General features: G+C 40.7%; 2 protein-coding genes across 4 annotated transcripts in view; one reads left to right on the top strand and one right to left on the bottom strand.

Moving 5' to 3' along the window:
- Positions 1-475: 475 nt before the first annotated feature.
- LOC135986932 (uncharacterized) lies at positions 476-8,148 on the top strand. The gene is made up of 4 exons (XM_065631487.1): positions 476-949; positions 4,870-5,138; positions 6,363-6,557; positions 7,714-8,148. Exons 1-3 carry the CDS (start codon positions 476-478, stop codon positions 6,520-6,522), a joined length of 903 nt encoding a protein of 300 aa, XP_065487559.1. The 3' UTR covers positions 6,523-6,557; positions 7,714-8,148.
- The window catches only part of PHACTR2 (phosphatase and actin regulator 2), a 141,553-nt gene continuing 129,212 nt past the window's right edge, over positions 6,513-18,853 (bottom strand). For all 3 annotated transcript variants that reach the window (XM_065631191.1, XM_065631192.1, XM_065631193.1), the window contains 4 exons: positions 18,137-18,198; positions 16,948-17,085; positions 14,635-14,711; positions 6,513-10,998 (listed from right to left, as the gene is read on the bottom strand). In XM_065631191.1, the coding sequence (XP_065487263.1) occupies positions 10,983-10,998; positions 14,635-14,711; positions 16,948-17,085; positions 18,137-18,198 (293 nt within the window). In that variant the 3' untranslated portion in view covers positions 6,513-10,982. The remainder of the gene's footprint in view (positions 10,999-14,634; positions 14,712-16,947; positions 17,086-18,136; positions 18,199-18,853) is intronic.

Below are 18,853 nucleotides of genomic sequence, written 5' to 3'. Positions count from 1 at the left end.
GGGGAAGGCGATGGGCTGCCAGTCCAGACAGGTCTGCTTTTTTATTCCCTCAGTAACAAAACCAACGAGAGTTTTCTCAGAATTAAATAGTATTTTAATAAGGGAGAGGCTCCGGGTACGCAAGCAGGGTACTTCCTCCAACCCTCCGGAGGCAATATTTGCTCACTTCCCCCCTCCCCCCCCCCCCAAATTAGTGGAGAATGGTTCCGCTCACCGACGGGCTGCAATGGCAGAACGCTGTGGAGGGGGCCAAAAGGCAATACGCGTGCGCAGTGGCTCGGCGGTCCCTCGCAGGACGTGCAGGCGGCGGGGCGGGGCTCGCTGGCAGGGAGCGCGGCTTAGGGCTCGGAGCGCCGCCCCCTGACCCCGCTGCCAGGGGCCCATAGGGGCGGGGCGGGCGCCTGAGGGGCTGCGGTCGGATCTGCGGGACGCGCCGCTGTCCCCTCAGCGGTGGGGTCGCGGCAGCAGGGCCCTGATGCCCCCTCCCTCCCGGGCAGGCCGCGGGCTGCGTGCGGGGCGAGGGCGGGGAGCGAGCGAACGAGCGGGCGCCTTCAGACGGCGTGAGGCAGCGCTGGCGGCGCGGGTGCCGGGTGGGGACTGGGGAGGCGGGACGGCGCCCAGCCCGGGGGAGCGGTGCGGGGGAGGGGATGCTGCGCTGGAGAGAGGAGAGAAGAGCATCTCTGAGAGCTTGCGGCCACCTGTTGGTGTCTCCCTCAGCCCTCAACCTGTTACCGCCTCTGGCCGCCGCCGTCGCGGTTCCTCCTGCTCGCCGGCCCTCGGCGGAGCCGCCTTGTGCTCCGGCCGCGCAGCGCGACACCCCGAGGCCGTCAGTGCTGCCCGCAGCACGGAGCCTTCCCCATCCTGCCCCGGGCTCCGCACGGAGGATCCCCAGGGCGTCCTAGGCCGGCCAGGCTCGCTGCTGCACGTCCCGCCCGTCCAAGCGAAGGAGGTGAGGGAAGGTTACGTGATGTTGAAGGACAGGGAACTGCTGGAGAGAGTCCAGCGCAGGGCAACAAAGATGATGAAGGGAATGGACCATCTCCGTTATGAGGAAAGGCTGAGGGAGCTGGGTCTCTTTAGCTTGGAGAAGAGGAGACTGAGGGGTGACCTCATCAATGTTTATAAATATATAGAGGGTGGGTGTCATGAGGATGGAGCCAGGCTCTTCTCGGTGACAGCTAACAGTAAGACAAGGGGTAATGGGTTCAAGCTGGAACACAGGAGGTTCCACTTAAATACGAGAAGAAACTTCTTCTCAGTGAGGGAGCCAGAACACTGGAACAGGCTGCCCAGGGAGGTTGTGGAGTCTCCTTCTCTGGAGACATTCAAAACCCGCCTGGACGCCTCCTGTGTAACCTCATCTAGGTGTTACTGCTCTGGCAGGAGGTTTGGACTAGATGATCTTTCGAGGTCCCTTCCAACCCCTAACACTCTGTGATTCTGTGATTTCACTCACTGCAATAAGTGCTCAGGTACTGCAATAAAATACAAGACACTTCTACGAAGAACCTGTGTGAGACAGGAGGCCCAGCAGTACTCGACTCCTGGCCTCTTCAACTAACGGTGCTGCAGTGGTCTGTGACACACAACTTCACAGTCTGCCCATGAGCAAGCACATATCCAGCCTGAATTTGAAGGCTCAGGTGTAAGTAATACATAACAGTGTTTCACCATATATGAGTTCTTATTTCTTGTGATATGACACTCTAGCTGTATAAATTATACCTATGCCATGTAGCGTGACTGTCCACAAACACACAGACACACAAGTACACGCTCCTTGCTAAGAAAAAAAAAAAGTATACTTGGTATTTTATGAATATGATGTAAACCCGTCTCGTTACATTTCAAAAAAGAAAGCGTAAAGCACAGAAGAGAGCAGTTCTTGTGTGTGTATATAGACAATAACAACTATGGAAAGGTGGTTACTGAAAATTAGAAAAGAATTATCCACATATTATGTGTGTATATATATGCAGCTAAATATATATGTGTGGGTATACCTAAAATATTAACTTTAAGCATATTTTAGTGGATTTCATTGTTATTCAGTAGGTGTCACTAAAGCTCCAAAAGAGTCTAGATTTTCAGTCCTCTGGCTATTGTCTTCTGAAGTCTTGCTTCTTTACCATCAAGGTGCGTCACAGCACTCTCATGGAAGTGCACAAACTGATCTACTCCATCACTTGAAATAACTCTTGTACTCAAGAGGATTCAAGTTATCTCTGCACATATCTATGCAAAGCTTAGACCTTCCTTTCCTCTTGCTTCCTAAAAGTACATGGTGAGTATCTCGTTGCTGTCAGCCATCTGAAAGTTGTAGTACACACCTCGTGGTACAGGAAGGTTGGCAGCCCTTTGACTTTATGCTGTGAATGGATTTTTCAAGACTGCACCTAACAGGAGCAACTCCCTTCCTATAGTATGGCTATACTGCAAAGCCAGTGACAGGTGGAGTAGCAGAGCTAGCTTTTCACAAAGTAACCAAGAGCAGAATCACCTCACTGTTAAAAATACAGTGCTTAGCATTTAGCTGTGAGGTAACAAAGTAGATTAGATTGCTCTTTATTGCCTCCAGGTCCCTGAGGTAGCTTTCACATCCACAGAATTTCAAAGTCCATTCTTCTTTTGATGCAGGGGGAAACAGTGACAGAGGATGGTACTGTCAGTACATCCAGTTCTGTCATTCGGTGTACCCCAAATCTAGTCTAGAAGCATCAAGTCAGTCTGGAAGTAGGAAAAACTAGCTTTTGCTTTCAGCTCTTACTAATCATCTGTTTCATATGTGTAAATTAAATTTACCTGCTCAATATTTTAAGTCTCAGGGTTTCCTGTCTTGCTTCAACTCGCATCCCCACCCTGTATGTCCTGTTTACATTCTAAACATGTAGAGGGAAGGATCTATACTACATGTTCACACTGCGATTAAAACAGCAGGCTCCCTTATCACAGAAGATTGATAATGTATGCCAACAGTAATCTGGAGATTAGTTTTAAGATGGAGGGATTAACAGTAAGCATATTGCTTCCTTTGTTGATATCTAAGGGTGAGTAATCTTCCAACTGATTTACAATATATCAAAATTCAAAATTTAGCATCACATATATGTGAAATGTGTATGAGAGGGCCGCTCAGATGGAGACTCCACTTAAGCTTCTAATTTTATCTAAGCATTACAAGGCCATCCATCGCAGTGTACTCTGTCATTGTGCTCTCTGCTGAGACACTTCAGGTTCAACTCAGCGAAGAGCATCTACAGAGACTGAGGGCAAAAGCACTCAGGTCGCTAACTGCTGCTTCTATGCTTACAGAAGAAGAATCATCGGTATTGGAATGGTCTCACTGTCTAGACAGCCACTTGAAAAATAATATGCTGGAAGCACGCATTTCCTTAACATAATCAACAACTTGCCTTCCATGTGAAGAAATTTCTGCTAATAATTTTTCTTCTAGTACTTGCAAAGCAAAAGTTATTAGTACTTAAAAAGCAAAAGTTAGTGTCAGTGACTTCATAATGTTAAAAGATGGGCAGGCGTGCTGCAGACTAGGTTGAACCCTCAGCTGTGCAAATCGGTTTTGTCCATGTGCAGTAGGTGTAATTGTGGTGCAAATCTGCTGTCAACGAAACCAAAACTAGGGAAAACCACTTCTTGCTGATAAAAACATTTGAGAAACTGGGAGCATAAATTAGGTCTCTGAACCATTGAGCTACAACACCAACTTTGTATTTTTGAAGTAACTATCATCTTTTTGAACACACCTCTGCATGAATACACCACCCACAAAAGGACTACCAGATGTATTTGAAGCACTCCCAAAATTCAAAGGAAGATTTCAAGAACCTTCCTTCATCTCATTTCCAAGCAGAGGGACTTGTAATTCAGTCTCTGGAGGCCACTTTCCAGCAAGTAATGGCTCTCTAAAGTTAACTCCGTTGTACACACCCATGTACTTGCTAGATGTTAAAGAACAAATTATCTTCTGTGAAGATTTTCTGAACAATTTTATTGAGGTAATTTTCTTCATTTTTTAGTTATATATGTATCTATAATTCAAAGAGCTAAACAGTTGTCTAAGGCACTTGGAACTGAGCACAGCAGAGTATCCTACAGTACTGTACAACTACGCAGCACACTTTTTTTTGCTTGTTAAAACACCATAAAACAAGCATAATGTATGTACTGTATAAAAAAGATAATGTTCTATTTTTCAGATGACAATATTGGAATGTATCTTTTTTGTTCGTACATGTATCTCAATATATACTACAGTACAGATAAAACCCCAAGAAGCAGCTATCATTAATTTGTAATAATTCCAGTTATTTACTTTCACAGATACTAGTATCAATACACCTGTGTAAAATGCAGTATCAGATTAGCCACTTCTTTATAGTTACCATATTCAATCACACTGAGTCAAGCTGCCAAAATAGAAGTAAATGCATTCATTTTATAATCGTTATGTAAAATACACACTGCATAAGCTGAAAAGTTATCAGTATTGATTCTCCACAGCCTCACATCTTTTGAAAGTCATTAAACATGTGGAAAGTACATTTTTAAATGCCAGCAAGTCTAAGTTTATCAACTTTTCAGATACATTTTTTTATACTTATCAAAAACTATCCAGCATGATGGGCAGCAAGGAACCAAGTCTTGAATTTCAATTGCCTTATTTTACTTGTAAATAGGAATATTTAGTGAAATTCAAGCAAGTTACTTTGAGCATATTTTTTCTATTTTTAATTAAATTAACAGAAACGATAAAGTCTAAGAACTGGCCTAGTGTCTATTAATAGGTGACATTCTCTATTATGTGCTGCAAAATTTTAATTCCAATGAATTCCTGTGAAAATTTTGTTTCAGGTGATTGTGGCCTGCTTACAGTGTATTCAGCACATAAGAACCTCCTGGCTTTACGGGACGCTCATAAGACCTTCCTGGAGCTTAACCTTGTGCATGGGCATGGATGGGTTCTCAAGCTCTCCTCACTGGAGTAATCACTCAGAGGTGTCCTTGCGGACTTGGTGGGAAGAGGCGTGTGCGCAAGGATTCCTACTACTGAGTAGTACCTTGCCTCAGCGAACTGCAGCTCCGCCAGAGAAATACACATTCTTGAACACCCCGTGTTTAAGGTACGGTTGGGTCTACAACACACGGCATACTGATATTGCCATGATTTACTGCTTGAGCAATTGTTTTGTAAAATGCTGGGAAGGGACGCAAACTTCTTAGCTCCTGAGCGTACAGCAATGTGGCCTGCAGCGTTCTTGCACCTATCTTAGATTTGCAGTTTGGCTGTAAATGGAATTCTATTTCTCTTTTAGGGAAAAGAAAAAAAAATCTTAAAAGCTATTTAAATGGTTGCAGGCAATTAGCACGTGCCATCTCCACACCCTTCCCACCCCTACTCAGTTAGAGGCCCATGCAAACAAGCCATTGGTATCTTTTGTTTCAAATCACACCAGCTAAAATAATAATCCAAAACACAGTATTTCTTTAATTCCAAAATTTATACAAGTTTACAAATCAATATGCCACCACACAAAGTAGTGAAAGGAAGAGAATATATGTTCAGCAACATTTTACTGTATTATAACAATGTTCAAATATGGTTAAATTTGACATAATACTGCAAGACATTTTTAATATAAAGAATTAATGATTGAACGAGGAGATACAGAGAATACCATTAATTTCTTTGTTCCTGTCCAATGCAATATTTAGCTTCTAGAAAATAATTAAATATTGGTGAAATCCTGTATCTAGATCATATGAGCTCTATTTCTATTAAAATCCAGAAACAAGATGGCAACACTGACAAAGTGAAACAAGACCTTATTAATCATTGAAGTTAATAAATAGAAATCTGTCAAAACATCACAGTGAAATATGTTATTTTTACTCCATCTCTCCCTTTCTCTATAAAGATATACTTTGATTTTTTTTTCAGGTCTATGTTAAATAGAAGCTTTAAGCTATTCTGGGGAATTTACTTTCAATTTAATCCTCCAAATATTTTAATATCAACCTAATAAAAACTTTTAGAATTGTTTTTTTTTTTTTCAAAAGCTAGGTTGCAGCAGTGAGCATTGCACTGAGCTTTGTACAATAAAGACAGCAACAATAACAGAGCTAAATGTGGGAGCTCCTAAAGGCAGGAGGCAAAATTTGTTTTGTTTTTCACCCTGAGTATGTCTTCTTTTTTTTTTTTTAGTTCACAGCAGCGGTGCAGGTCTTAACTCCTTAAGATACAAATAAAACCAGACGACGTGAAAGCATTAAAAGATGCAGTTCTGGTATACCTGACAGTTTAATGCAAATGTAGGCTTTTAGCTTGGTTTACTTTATTGTTACAGTGCTGAAAGACATGAAGACACGGGTTCATATTCTAGTCGCTATTTCAGATGCCAGCGGTGCTCAGCCAGACCCGTCCTGGCGCCGTCTGCCAGGTCCCCAGGTGACAGCGTGGCTCCCCCTGCCCTGGCTCTGACCCCCTGCCAGCTGCAGCTGATGTGAGGGGCTTTTGGTTGATCCCAGGCGACAAGATAGAGGTGAGAATGATAAGATAGTCTGTGCTGGCTCGATCATCCTCCCATTTTATGATGATAGAAAATTGTGGCTCTGACTATATTTATACTTAGGTTAAGTGATAGCTATTTTTAAACAAATTCTCTGATGTAGCTGTAGTATCACTAGTCACGGATCTGGGTTTGAAGCATCTCCGCTGGAAAAAAAGCACTAATCTCATCTGGAAGGTGTGGTCTAATTTCTGTAATACCAGACACACTTTCATCTCTTTGTTTCACAGCTTTCATTTGGTTTTCAAGGGAAAAAAAAAAAAAGCGGTCATCTGATAAATTTTTTACATGTCAAACCTGAGGTTGTGGTGCTTTTCTAAGAGCTGCTCAGTGTGGCCAAAGCAGAAGGTGGAGCTGCCCTGCTCCACACCACATCAGAGGTCGGTAAAGTCCACCACAGCAAGGGACACGCAGAACTGTAGGTAAATGCTAAACCCAACAAATATATACAGTCTTGTAGACCTACAAATGGCTGTGAATACTTTCAGTGATTTTTAAGAGACACTGCTCCTGGTTCTACCATGTCTCAAATCACTGGTAAAAATGGTATTTAGCTTAAATAATTGTCAGCATTTAGCTTAAATAATTTTTTTGGTACTTGTTGAGTCAACACATATATCACAATTTGAGGAAATTCAGAGAGACTATTTTTCATTTGAAACAACTGATTTCACTTATAAGGACAATACGTATTATCTGAAAGAAAAGAGAGATGAGAGACATTCTAGAACCATTTCAATTGGTTATGTGAAGAAGAAATTGGCATTTGATTAAGCATCATTCTTCTGCACCCACAGCAACATGCTGTGATGCGTGATCCTACTGATAAGTGTAAGATAGGAGATCATTTCAGAAACCACTACTTCAAGCTATTAATTTTCTCTTTGTTTGCATGTAGACATCTGCATTTCTATCTGACTCTGTGGAACATAGGTATGTGTGTAAATGTCATATGTTGTAGGTCACATTTAAATGATTTGTCCGCCTTGATAAAAATTAATGCATTGATCCCTTTTAGCCAGCTGGAATGTATTACGTGTTGCATGGAAAGTGTTATTTTTTTCTTTGCCTTTTTTACATCTTTTAATTTTTTTTCTCAGGACTTATCCTGATTTCTCCCTTCTAACAGGCATGTAGCACCATTGGCAGTTAGGTACATGATGGATTATTTCCAATGGGCTGTTGTAGCAGCTTGAAGACATCTGAAATCATCAATACAGAGAGAAACCAACTCCAGGCAGCTCAATAAGGTAAACTTGCTTCACTGGAGATAGTGACATACCAAAAATCTTGTTATTTTTTTATTGCATGGATAACACTTTACAGCTGTCATTTTTCTGCCACTTGATATTTAGCATATAAAAATAGTATAAACAGTTCTAAGTCTGTGTCTGGGTACAATACTTGATGGATATAGTTTTAATTTTGCAAGTATACTATATTTTCACAGTCGTTCCAATAAAGGCAACTCTTTCTGTCTAGTTACATAATTTTGCTTTAGTAGTTGGCTGACTTGTGAGCCAAAGAATGCATCTGATTATTTATCATCAAAATGATAAGAAATTACTTGAGAAATTAAAGATTAGCTAGTATTCTGCCTGTAGCAATGGCTTGTAGTGAATACTTGACAAAAAACTCAAACATGGAGGGTGGGGAAAGCCTAAGCAGAACCTCACCTATGTAGCCTCATGTCTTATGGCAAAATGCTGCTTGAGGAAGCCTGAGCCAGAAGTTGTGTCCTCATCTTTGTGTTTTAACTTTGAAAATGAGAAGGTGGCACCTGTCTTTCCGTCCGTGCTCCAGGCCTAGTATAATGTTTCCTTGCAAAGTCAATTCACTCACTTCATCCAAAGTGTTTAACAAGTTTTTGTTTGTTTGTGTAACCCGCGTGTACCCTGGCATGTCAGTGGAGCTACTGTCTTATATAAAGTTTATTTAGTCTGACCTTACCTTTGTCAAAGTTATTCTGCCTGCGCAGCAGCAATCTTTCTGCCTTTAGTATCCTGGCTGCTTTCAAATGTTTCAAAGTGTTTAAGGCAACACTGAGGTCTTTTTAATTGCTCCACTTGTTTCCTTCGAAGTGAAATACTGTCTTTTATACTTCAAAGTCAACACCGTAGGCCTTTATAGGATTTTGGACACACATTTCTAAATTTGGCAACAACAATAAAAAGTTTAAGCAGGAGAAGTATTTATAAGCACTAGTGTAAATTTTTAAGTTTACTCTTCAAATTCTAAAAATAAAAATTAGGATTCTACCAGAATTGCTGACAAACCTTAACTCTAATGGCCTGATCATTCCTGTATGATTTAGTGCCAAAGAATACATTTTCACTGCTTCCTTGATGTCAAAGTGGTGTTTCTATATTTATAAAATGGTGGGCCTCACAGAAACTAAACTGTTTTCTGCAAATGGAATCCTAATGGCTCATATTGATTCCGTTAAAAAAGGAAGGTGCTGCTTCCTTTTCTTTGCTACAAGCATGCAGATGGTTATTTTATTTGGTTATTGATATTTTGGGGTCTATACGTCATTAGATTTTTACTAAAATGTAAGTGGTCTTAACAGTCATATAAATCTATCTTTTTTACAAAAAGATTTGTCAATTACTTTAAAAATAATAGAGTGCCAGCTGTTGGAAAGCACTCTCCTGTTACTAGAAGTGCTCTTTACTAAAATAATTCACCCCATTTATACAAACCTGGTCTTCTTGTAAATATCAGTAAAGAGGGAGATCTAATTTTAGCCACCAAATTGCCTTCCTGCCTTTAGGCTGACATCTAAAACAACCACCTTCAATTTTATAAACTAAGAACATTCCACAAGAATCTATTGCAGGTTCTGAGGTAAAAATCACATCTACACAGACCTTTTATTGCCTGAAAAAGAAAAAAAAAAACTAAAACCAGGGCACATAAAAGACAAAAATAAATTGTAATATGTACACACATTAGAAAGGATAAATAGCAAATATATTGTAATACTGCATTAAATGTATGCGTATGTGAATTCCAGACCCCCCCAAATGTTGTGTACATTAATTCAAAGGATAAATAAGTGCTAATGTAAGACAGAGAATTTCTTAGTGTAAACAACACCACAGGCTTTTTAATAGGCCTTTGGGCCAACTTAGAAAAAAACATGTATTGCCTTTCACACTCCATACCACTTAATTTCAATAGTACTGTATTCACATATACAATTTCAAGATAGTATAAAAATTATGGATCTAAGAAGCATTCTTCACACTCAACAAAAACAGGCTGCAGACACTCTAGGGATTTTCTGTTCACTTTTATAGGACCACTGGCTGAAGACATATTGATTCACGCGTGAGTTCTTCCTCAAAGCAGTGCAAGAGTCCTTAAACATAAAAAGTCACATTAGTAATCACTGCTCAAGCCTACTAGTGAAAACTTTTGTGCCTAATTTAGTTTCTGATTTTGGATTCACACTAGCATGATGTCAAAGCTGTCACCACTGCCTGCCACAGGGGAGAAAGTTAATGATCCATCTGGTTTGAATGGCAAGCCACAGACAGCAAGGAGTGTTTCTAAACATGAGGCATTTCATTGCATTCATAGTGTCACGTTGTGTGTCCCTCAAATCCTGTTTATGTATTTCTGAGGATCCAGAGTATGTCAACATTAAAAATCAAAAAAATCCGTGACTTGTTCTGTATGAATGTTCAATGTATTTTCTTGAAGCATGCTCACTGGCATTTTAAAAAAGACAGCTGAGTTATACTAGGAATAATTTCTGGCAACTGTATTTACTGGCACCAAAGAAAATTACGGTTCTTCACTAAAGTACTGATGACATGAGGACTTGTGGCTTGTTGTCTAAGACAGGCTGTGGCCACTGAAAAAAAAATACATGCACAGTTGCTCACACTCTCAGGTTTTTTTAAAAAAATAATTCCTCCCACTGGCCCAGTGCATCATTAAGCAGTCCCATCCGTTCCACTTTTCTCTGTGGACTGACAAGCGAAGTCTCTTCCCCCATGCTCTCAGTCCTTTTCACACTCCTCCCTCAGTTACCCTCAGTCACAACTCTGTGAAGTCCAATGAGTTCCTGGTAACAGGCTCTCAAGCGATTGTCTTCAGCTCTTCCTGACTTGTGGAGCTCTCTGATGAAGAAGTCCACTGACTCATCTGTGTGGGTTAGCCACAGAACCATGGTCTGCCTTAAAGGTGACCAACACTTCATGTGGATTCTCGTTCTAGACAAAACTTTTGCCCATTGGTAAAGGTGAGGGCCACATCCTTCGTAAACCTCAGGAGAAGCTGTAGCACACATTCACACTCAGTCAAGTTCCAGTGCAATCTCAGGTCTTCAGGACACAATGGTTTCCCCAAAGAAAGTTGTTATATAAAATATTGGACGTGGTCGAACAGTTATGGACGATGAAACCTGAAATGATAAATCATTAAAAAACTTAGAATTATATTATTTCAACTGACAATGGCACTGATCTTCATCCTGCTCTCACAGCTGTTCACTTTTGTTGCCCAAACAGAATTATTCCCAATTTTCCTGGTCTAAGTGGGATTAGAGTCAGCCCTATTATCCCTCACTATCTGTCTGTTTGTGTCTATTAGAAAACCAAACAGGGCTATGGTGCAGCTCAGGCACTGGTGTATGTCTGCCTGTCTGTATCATTACCCTGTTACTGTGGTCCCTGGCACAGTTTTGCTTGGGTCAACCAGCGCCCTTCCAGATACTGCCTGGGCATGGCTGGGATTAGCACAGGCCAACAGGCAGACTGGGTATGGGGGGATGTCACCCTGTAAGAGGTTAACTGTCTGAATTCAAGCTGTGCCAAGCCTGCTGGCCTCAGGGCTGGAGAACAATCTTCAGTCTGTTTTTTTTTTTACCAGTACAGACTTAGCCACAATGCATCTACTATTTGAAGACACTGGAGGTAAATCAGAAAAGCTTTCCTAAGCCATAGAACTTAAATTTCTGGTTTTTAGTCCTTCTGCAAAATGAGGCTAACAAAAACTTTGGATTTTTTAAAGTAAGCAACAAATTTTATAGCACTGCAGATGCTTTCATCCTATTAACAGCAGCCAACTGTGGCACAAGGCCCGAATCCACCTCATTGTTTCAGACTCTTAGGTAGGGCATGTACATCACTCCAGATGGCCTGTATGATGGATAGAGAGGTGAGTTCCTCCAAAGGCTGTTGCCAACCTTTTCTAGAATAAGTTAGGAGGCGGCAGCAAGAGAAATTCTAATTCAACTTAAATGTAATGAATCCAAGTAAAAGGGTAAGGAGGACGTCAATGTCAGGTGCACAACGTATCTATCACCAGACTTCTAAATCTCTGTTTAAATGGTTTTAGAAAGACATCTTTCCATGAAGTAGTAAATGATGCAGCAACTTTACAACAGCATAGGTGGTGATGCACCTGACGCAGTACATTTATCTAAGTTTTTGTTTGACACATTTTCTCTTAACAGTTCTAGAGAAAAGAAAACAAGCCACACATTACCCCAGTGATGTGGTACAGCACAATGCAGGGATGCATTTCTCAAATAAAGGAGGTGTACACAAAAGCTGACATTCACAAGTGTGCAGCTCATCTGTTAAGTGAGGGTACAGTGCAGGGTACAGGGTTTTTATATTTGTGTAGAACAACAATTTATTGAACTATATATATAGCATTTCCATTAGAACCGCTTTATAAACATTTACTAATATCCTCTTCCCAAACTTGTATTTATTTCTCTATTTTTAGAAACTCAGGTTTTGGATTTTGTGGTGAAGTAACAGAAGGAATCAATCTAAATTACTAGGAGCAGAAAAACAGTTCAACTGACAGTCAACACAGTAAATGATGAACAATGAAAATCAGTATTTTTTCTTTCCCAAGTTTAATATCAAATTTGAACAATTCAAAGACAAAAGCTTCTTATGTCAAATATGTAATAATATAGAAAACTATATGTTTTAAGGTATTTTTGTTTAATAAGCAGCTTGCTTGTTGTCTCATTCCATCACAGAACTTCACAAATAAACCTTTGTTAAGCAGCTGCCAGTGCATGTGCCTTTTGGTTTGTATTATCTCAGTGATCATTCTTGAAAAAAATTAAAATATGAGTAACTCATTCTCTGTCCAGAGACTTTTGTCTACGATTTTCTTAAAACTTCTATTTTATCAATCCAAAGGTAGTGGTGAGCTACATAATTTTTAATGAGAAGTCCTGGAGGAAACTGAGTCTCTTCTTATTTTCAAAATTGCAATTGAATTAAAACATCTGCATCTAATTCTGCTCTTAATTATTTTTTTCTAGTGCTACTCTAGAGACTTCTGTGCAGTGGCTCTACAATATGACCAGTGAAAATAAGAGGGTGGAGGGAACAGAGAGAACCTGATTTCCCTCAGGTTGAGTTTCTTCCAGGACCCTATAGCATCATTGCCTATGTTTATCACAATTTGGCCGTGCCTCATTTTTGCTTCATTTGCCAAGGAAGGCCCTTCTCAAAAAATTTGAAAAAAACAACACTTTTTAGCTGGTTTGTCACTCCACTGGTTCTCTGAGGTTTTTTGTTCATCTCTCAAGAATCCAACTGTAATCAGTTTCAACTGTTTTCAATTTTTGTGAAAAAAAATCTGATTCTTTTTGTATGACTCATGCCTATCTGCACTTATGCTTCTATATTGCAATGCAACTCAAAAAACCTAACAACTTAAGCAGGGGGTTGCATTCCGTCTCTCCCTGCACACAGCCAGGTTTCTATTCCTGCTCATTTTCCTTCTCTCCCTTAGGATGCCCATTTTTTTTAAGTAGTATTTTTATATATTCTGAAGAAGACATACTTCCTAGTGCCTGAAGAGAAAATTACATCAGAAACCAAATGAAAACAGACAAATCCGTGTTTGAAAAGGACATTTTCTAGTGGTCAGAATGCAACACTAGATTGAAATCCTGCCTCCTGGTTTATCTCCCGGCTTAGGTATGCTGTCTATGAAACTGGTTTGATTTTTTTTTAAACTAATTTATTCATTTGATATCTACACTGGAGTGGGTTTATAATATTATTTTTAAAAATCCATGTTTGGGTGAAAAAAAATACCGAAGTTGTGAAGTCAAGCACTGAACTAGGAGATGCCACAAATCACCAAACATCCATCTCCTATTGTGAATTTTCCTTCTGACATTCTCTTTAATTAGAGGACTCACACTCATTTGCTTGGATCTTGAGTTTTATTGAAACAGTAGCAGGAAAAGGAAGGGACCTTGTCTAAGGGCAATTGTTTTTATCTGACTGAACTCTGTGTGGTAGTGAAGACAATAATGCTATGTATGCAATGTTGGGTGATCCTAAGAGCAAGTTCTGTTTGCTGGTGGCAAGTCTCAGCCTTTATAGCTTTGAAATATGTGAACAGATGTCCTGGAGATGGCAGAAAGCGCCTCCCTCCCCCCAGGAATAGCTCTGCCAAATTTGAAGTCTTGCTAAAAGCTGTGGACTTGGTGTTATCCAGGACAGAGAATGAAACACGTCCAGATTAAAACATTAGAAGTAGCAAACAAGAAAATCAGAATCTGTGTTGCTCCCCTGAAACTGCTGCCAGAAGCCTAGGGAACTCTTAGGAAGCTGCCCAAAACACTAGTGAGCTTTTCTGAAGTTCAACACATCATCCAGTTTTCACTTACTGAAGACATCTCCAAAAATGTATATTTTCATGAGCGAGGGAGCACTGTCAGAGAAGGACATGCCTTTTTCATAACTGAGGACTGTTAACTTCATCTGGGAGAAATGCTGAGTCCTTTCAAAGGATTATTTTTAGATTTCCCAAACAATCTTTTTCCATGTAGCAACTGATCCACCACGGTCACCTTCACTGCTGTATCAACTACCCAGCTTCAGGAATGGCACCAGAATCACTGGGAATCCCACCAGAATCACTAGTGGGATTCAAGGGGACTCATGGTAGGAATCCGTGCAAGGAGCCAGTCATGACACCACTGCAGAGGACTTGCAAAGGGTTGCTGTCATACTCATCTCTCCAAATTATGCAAGAAGAGGGATTCACCCACCTGGTAAATTGCCGACTTTCCTCGTGTACTTCCATTTCTGTGCTTTTAAATTCATTCAGCTCTTTCCGTATTGCTGCCTAATAAACAATAATGATACACGCAACCATAAGAAGTATGAATCTTAAAGAAAGCAATCTGAGAGGAACCTGGCCCTACTCTTGCAGGTTCCCTTACAGTTCCTGTTTTCCAGTTTCACTTGCTGTAATCCACAGCTCTCACACATTTCTCATCATCAACAGGAATGACTTTTTTCAATTACAGCTATTTGGAGAAGTAATACACTACAAAGAAATTCAAGGCATCAAACACCAACAATAAACAAAGAAACACCAAATCTACTGCAGTGGGTGAACCCACCTCCCCATTGAAATATGGCACTTGCTCCAGACAAAAATGGGCAAGGGATTGAGTCACCTGGACAGTGACCTGCTGAGCATCCAGCTGTGGGGGATTATATTAATACCTCCAGGCGCAGCCTCTCCCAGCTAAGGATGCGAATTCAGGAATGCAAGATGAACAGCATTTTCTTAAGTGGAATTAGTCACTTGGTTTGATTAGTTTTATGTAAAATTACATTAAATATTTGGACGTTTCAGGCATGTGTTTTCAGTTGGCAGATACTAAAGAACAGCAGAAATTCAGTGCACTTTGTAAATGCCTTTTTGCTTTTGTTGAAAGAGTGATAAGCAATTTACTTCATCAGGTGACACATGCAATGTCTGAAATATTCTAATATACACTACAAGGGCTTTTGTTTCCATATGCTTTCCTACCTTCACTGTGAAATGAAATGACACACTATTCTTACTCACCTTTTTCTTTTAACATTTTAAATAAAAGCAGTATCATTTAATTAATCCCTAAAGAAATCTCATCTGGTGTGCATGCCTTTCAACACAGAACAGACAAGCAGCATGATAAAATTATAGCATCACCAGACTGAGGTCTCATAAATGAGAAACTTCATTTTAAGCAAGGGATGATTCTGTTCTGCCACAACAGCACGCTCACGTGAGGCTGCTGTAATAGCTCAGTTATTTCTGAGCACCAAATCAGTGGCAAAGACACCAGAGCTCCAGCTCTGTAATGTTGTTACAGTGCAATCTTCTGCTCCCACTGGAATAAGAGAAATGGCTTCCTTTGGAGAAAAGGGTGAGGGAGTTTCCAGGCAAACTGGGGTCTTTGCCTTTCTGCTGAGGCCAACAAACATGGGGATTACAGAGCCAGCCTTGGACCTCTGTTCATTACGACATGAACTGAGATTAAAAACTGCCACCCTAAAGTAGGTAGGAAACTCCACTGTTTGATCTAGTGCAGTTTACCCTGCTTTTCTGTGAAGATGAGCCTCGGTGAAAGCAGAGGTGCTGGGTGCTCTAATGTCTCACAGACTACATCAGAGTGCCCAGCACCTCCCCAAAATGACATCCTCAAACATTTCTGGGTACATTTTTAATGTCTCCACCTTGACTTGTTACGAGGTTTTCCTTTGATTGTCAGATGAGCTGACATTAATACTAAAATACAAGCTGAAATAAAATCAGTGCTTCACAGTCCTTAGATAAAAGATAAGGAGTTCTTGCATGTATGACTTTTCATGCCAAGCACATCTCATAGGACTTCCATAAAAGTTGGTTCGAACTCAGTGTAAAAGGGATGGCACTTTTTTGGTACATAAATCCTACAGCTTTCCTTTTAAGAAGCGGCATAGGAGGAAAACAGAAGAGTATTTTATGGCAATCTTTGACTGATCTGTCTTTTAAAAGAGAATCACAAAATAATTTGTCTTACCCATTGTAGTTAACCAGAGGATCTATTAACTGTTTGGGGCAAACATCCTAAGACAGCATGCTGCACGCATACAGTCAGTTCCAGCACTGCTGGTTGTGGCCAAGAACTGTTAGGAGGATGGAGCAGCTTTTACCTTTTCTCCCTTAAATGAGTTGTAAAAGTAACTCTCCATGGCAGGCCTCTGCCTTCAGAAACCTTGTTTAAAGTCAAGGGTTGTGGCCATCTTTGATAACAGTGTGTGCAGGGCTTAGCAAGGTTTAAAAAACACAAGAAATTCTGGCCTGAACTGTCATAATGGAGAAGGTAAATATGCTCCCAACAGGCACCTGAGTGGGTTTTCTTACCTGCAAGCAGTAGATGCACAGTAGCACCATGACAATCTTGCTGCCTCCAGCAGATGTCATTTGTCATGCCAGTGTCAAGAGAATGTACACCAGAGGAAAGACCCCCAAAAGAGAGAGACGGAAGCATTTTTTTATACATTTGTCCCTTGCCTTTATACATTTTTATACATTTGTCCCTTGCCTTGTCTGCAGGAGTTAACCTGGCCCAGGGCTTGTCGGCACGACGGTCGTAATCTGGAGAATCCGTGACCTCCACGTACTCATTAAATCGAAGGATTCTTCTTGCTTGAAGTTCAGCCACTGTAGGCCTCAGGCTGAGCTGTAAGCGGGAGGCAGAAAATAGTACATTTAATAAGATGAAAAAAAAAATAAAACAAAAGCTGAGGATATGATGTAATCTCAAGAGAACTTTAATGGTATTTCTAAACAGGGTCACTTTCAGGTGTCTAAAAAAAGGCACCATCCTGGGAGCGCTGCATAGGAATGGGGAAGCAGCACAACCTAATTTCTTCGATTATAAAAATAGTCTTTGTTGGGCAGGTCAGCGAGAATTGTGACAGTTAGCCCCGGAATATTAATTGTGACTTTGCAACTGTCACACCATTTACCCCATGAGACAGTAGGTCCTTTTGCATTAATGATGACACAGTCTGCTGTGTTCAACTATACTATTGAAAATAAGCAGGAGGTGCCTGCCTAACTAAAAAGATTGTTTTTGAAAATCTAGGCAACAGATAATCATTAGGATGCCAAATTGTTTCAGTCACCTCAAATACCATTCACTGTAATTAACTAAGGATGATTATATTATGGAAACTGTACTTCTGCAGAGAAAGGCAGACTAAGGAGACATATTGAAAACACCAGCCCTCCCCCCGCAGAACAAACACCCAAAATCAGAGCAGCAGATCCATAATGGCTTTATCTCCAGAGGCAATGAGCGCAATCCCCCCTGCAGCAGCCAAGACCGCTGACATGTCTGGAGGAACGGTGAACAGGTTTCTTAGGGCCCGCAGTGCTTTGTAGCCCTCTCGGCTGCTCTAGGGAAGAGTGGATCTACAGGTGTGGCTGCCCTCCAACATATGTGACAGCCGCGGTCATGCTCACAGAGGAGCCATGTGTAATTTCTCCCCCCTGCTTACAGGGATAAATATTAAGCATGACTCTGTATGCTTTTCCAGGTAGGGGAAGCTGGACAGGATGGAGTTTCCTTCAAGATGGACTTGGCTGGTACTGCTTTTTGAACAGATTTCTGATCTGGAGGCATGACTGATGGACATTTGCAGTAATGCATGCACACTGATTTTTAGAATCTCATAAAAAAATAATCCTATGTACACAAATAGACAATACAAAAAACACATCGTCACCTTTCTACTGAGTCTACGTTTTATTTCTCTTTTGGCTTCCTGTTCCTCTTCTTCATTCTTCTCTGTTTTTAGAAGACATAAAAAGGAGTGAATATTTAATTATTATAACTGCACATACTGTATTTCTCTTGGTTGAAATCTTCAGGACTTAAAGGCTCAAATTTCCTCATATTTCTGGGTGACCCTGCATGTGTTGTCTGCTTTTTGGATTTTGTGTGCTCTCATTTCTTTTCCCTATCCTCATTTCCCTCAGTTCTGTAGACATCTCAAGTCACCGCTGTGGGTCAGGAACACAGCAAAGAGGAGGCATCTGTCATTTCCTTTCTGTGTAACAGCAAATAAGAAGTACCCTGAAAGAGCTGCCTAATGTTTCAATTACTTCTCCTAACCTTTTAAATCACTGTTGTTTTTACTTCCAACATGCCGCCTGTTGACTTTAAAGTCTAATTATTCACAAGGGTCAAGAAAAAAGTTTGCTCTGAGTATCTGAATTAGCCGAGTGTCCTCTGCTCCTCAGGATGCAATGAATCAATGACAATTTGTTTCACTGTCAGTTGTTACCGAAAATTGGTTTTGCTACTTTAATATTTTTTTCTGATTTTATATATAGTGGCCGTATGATTCAGTACTCAAACCCTCTTGATTACAGGCCAATAGCTAGACCGAGTGAACAAGTATAATAGAAAATGACACATATTTTTTGAATGTATTTGGGCG

This window comes from Caloenas nicobarica, chromosome 3, assembly GCF_036013445.1.
Source record: "Caloenas nicobarica isolate bCalNic1 chromosome 3, bCalNic1.hap1, whole genome shotgun sequence".
NCBI classification, from domain to species: domain Eukaryota; kingdom Metazoa; phylum Chordata; class Aves; order Columbiformes; family Columbidae; genus Caloenas; species Caloenas nicobarica.
Note: the sequence above shows the minus strand (reverse complement) of the source record. Positions and strands in the feature narration are given on the sequence as shown.

Bases quoted from the DNA above. Each gene is read 5' to 3' on its own strand.
- LOC135986932 (XM_065631487.1), top strand. From the start codon at position 476: ATGCCCCCTCCCTCCCGGGCAGGCCGCGGGCTGCGTGCGGGGCGAGGG. The intron at 950-4,869 runs GTGAGGGAAGGT...ATTTTGTTTCAG, and splicing joins CGCCCGTCCAAGCGAAGGAG to GTGATTGTGGCCTGCTTACA. The intron at 5,139-6,362 runs GTACGGTTGGGT...TTATTGTTACAG, and splicing joins TTGAACACCCCGTGTTTAAG to TGCTGAAAGACATGAAGACA.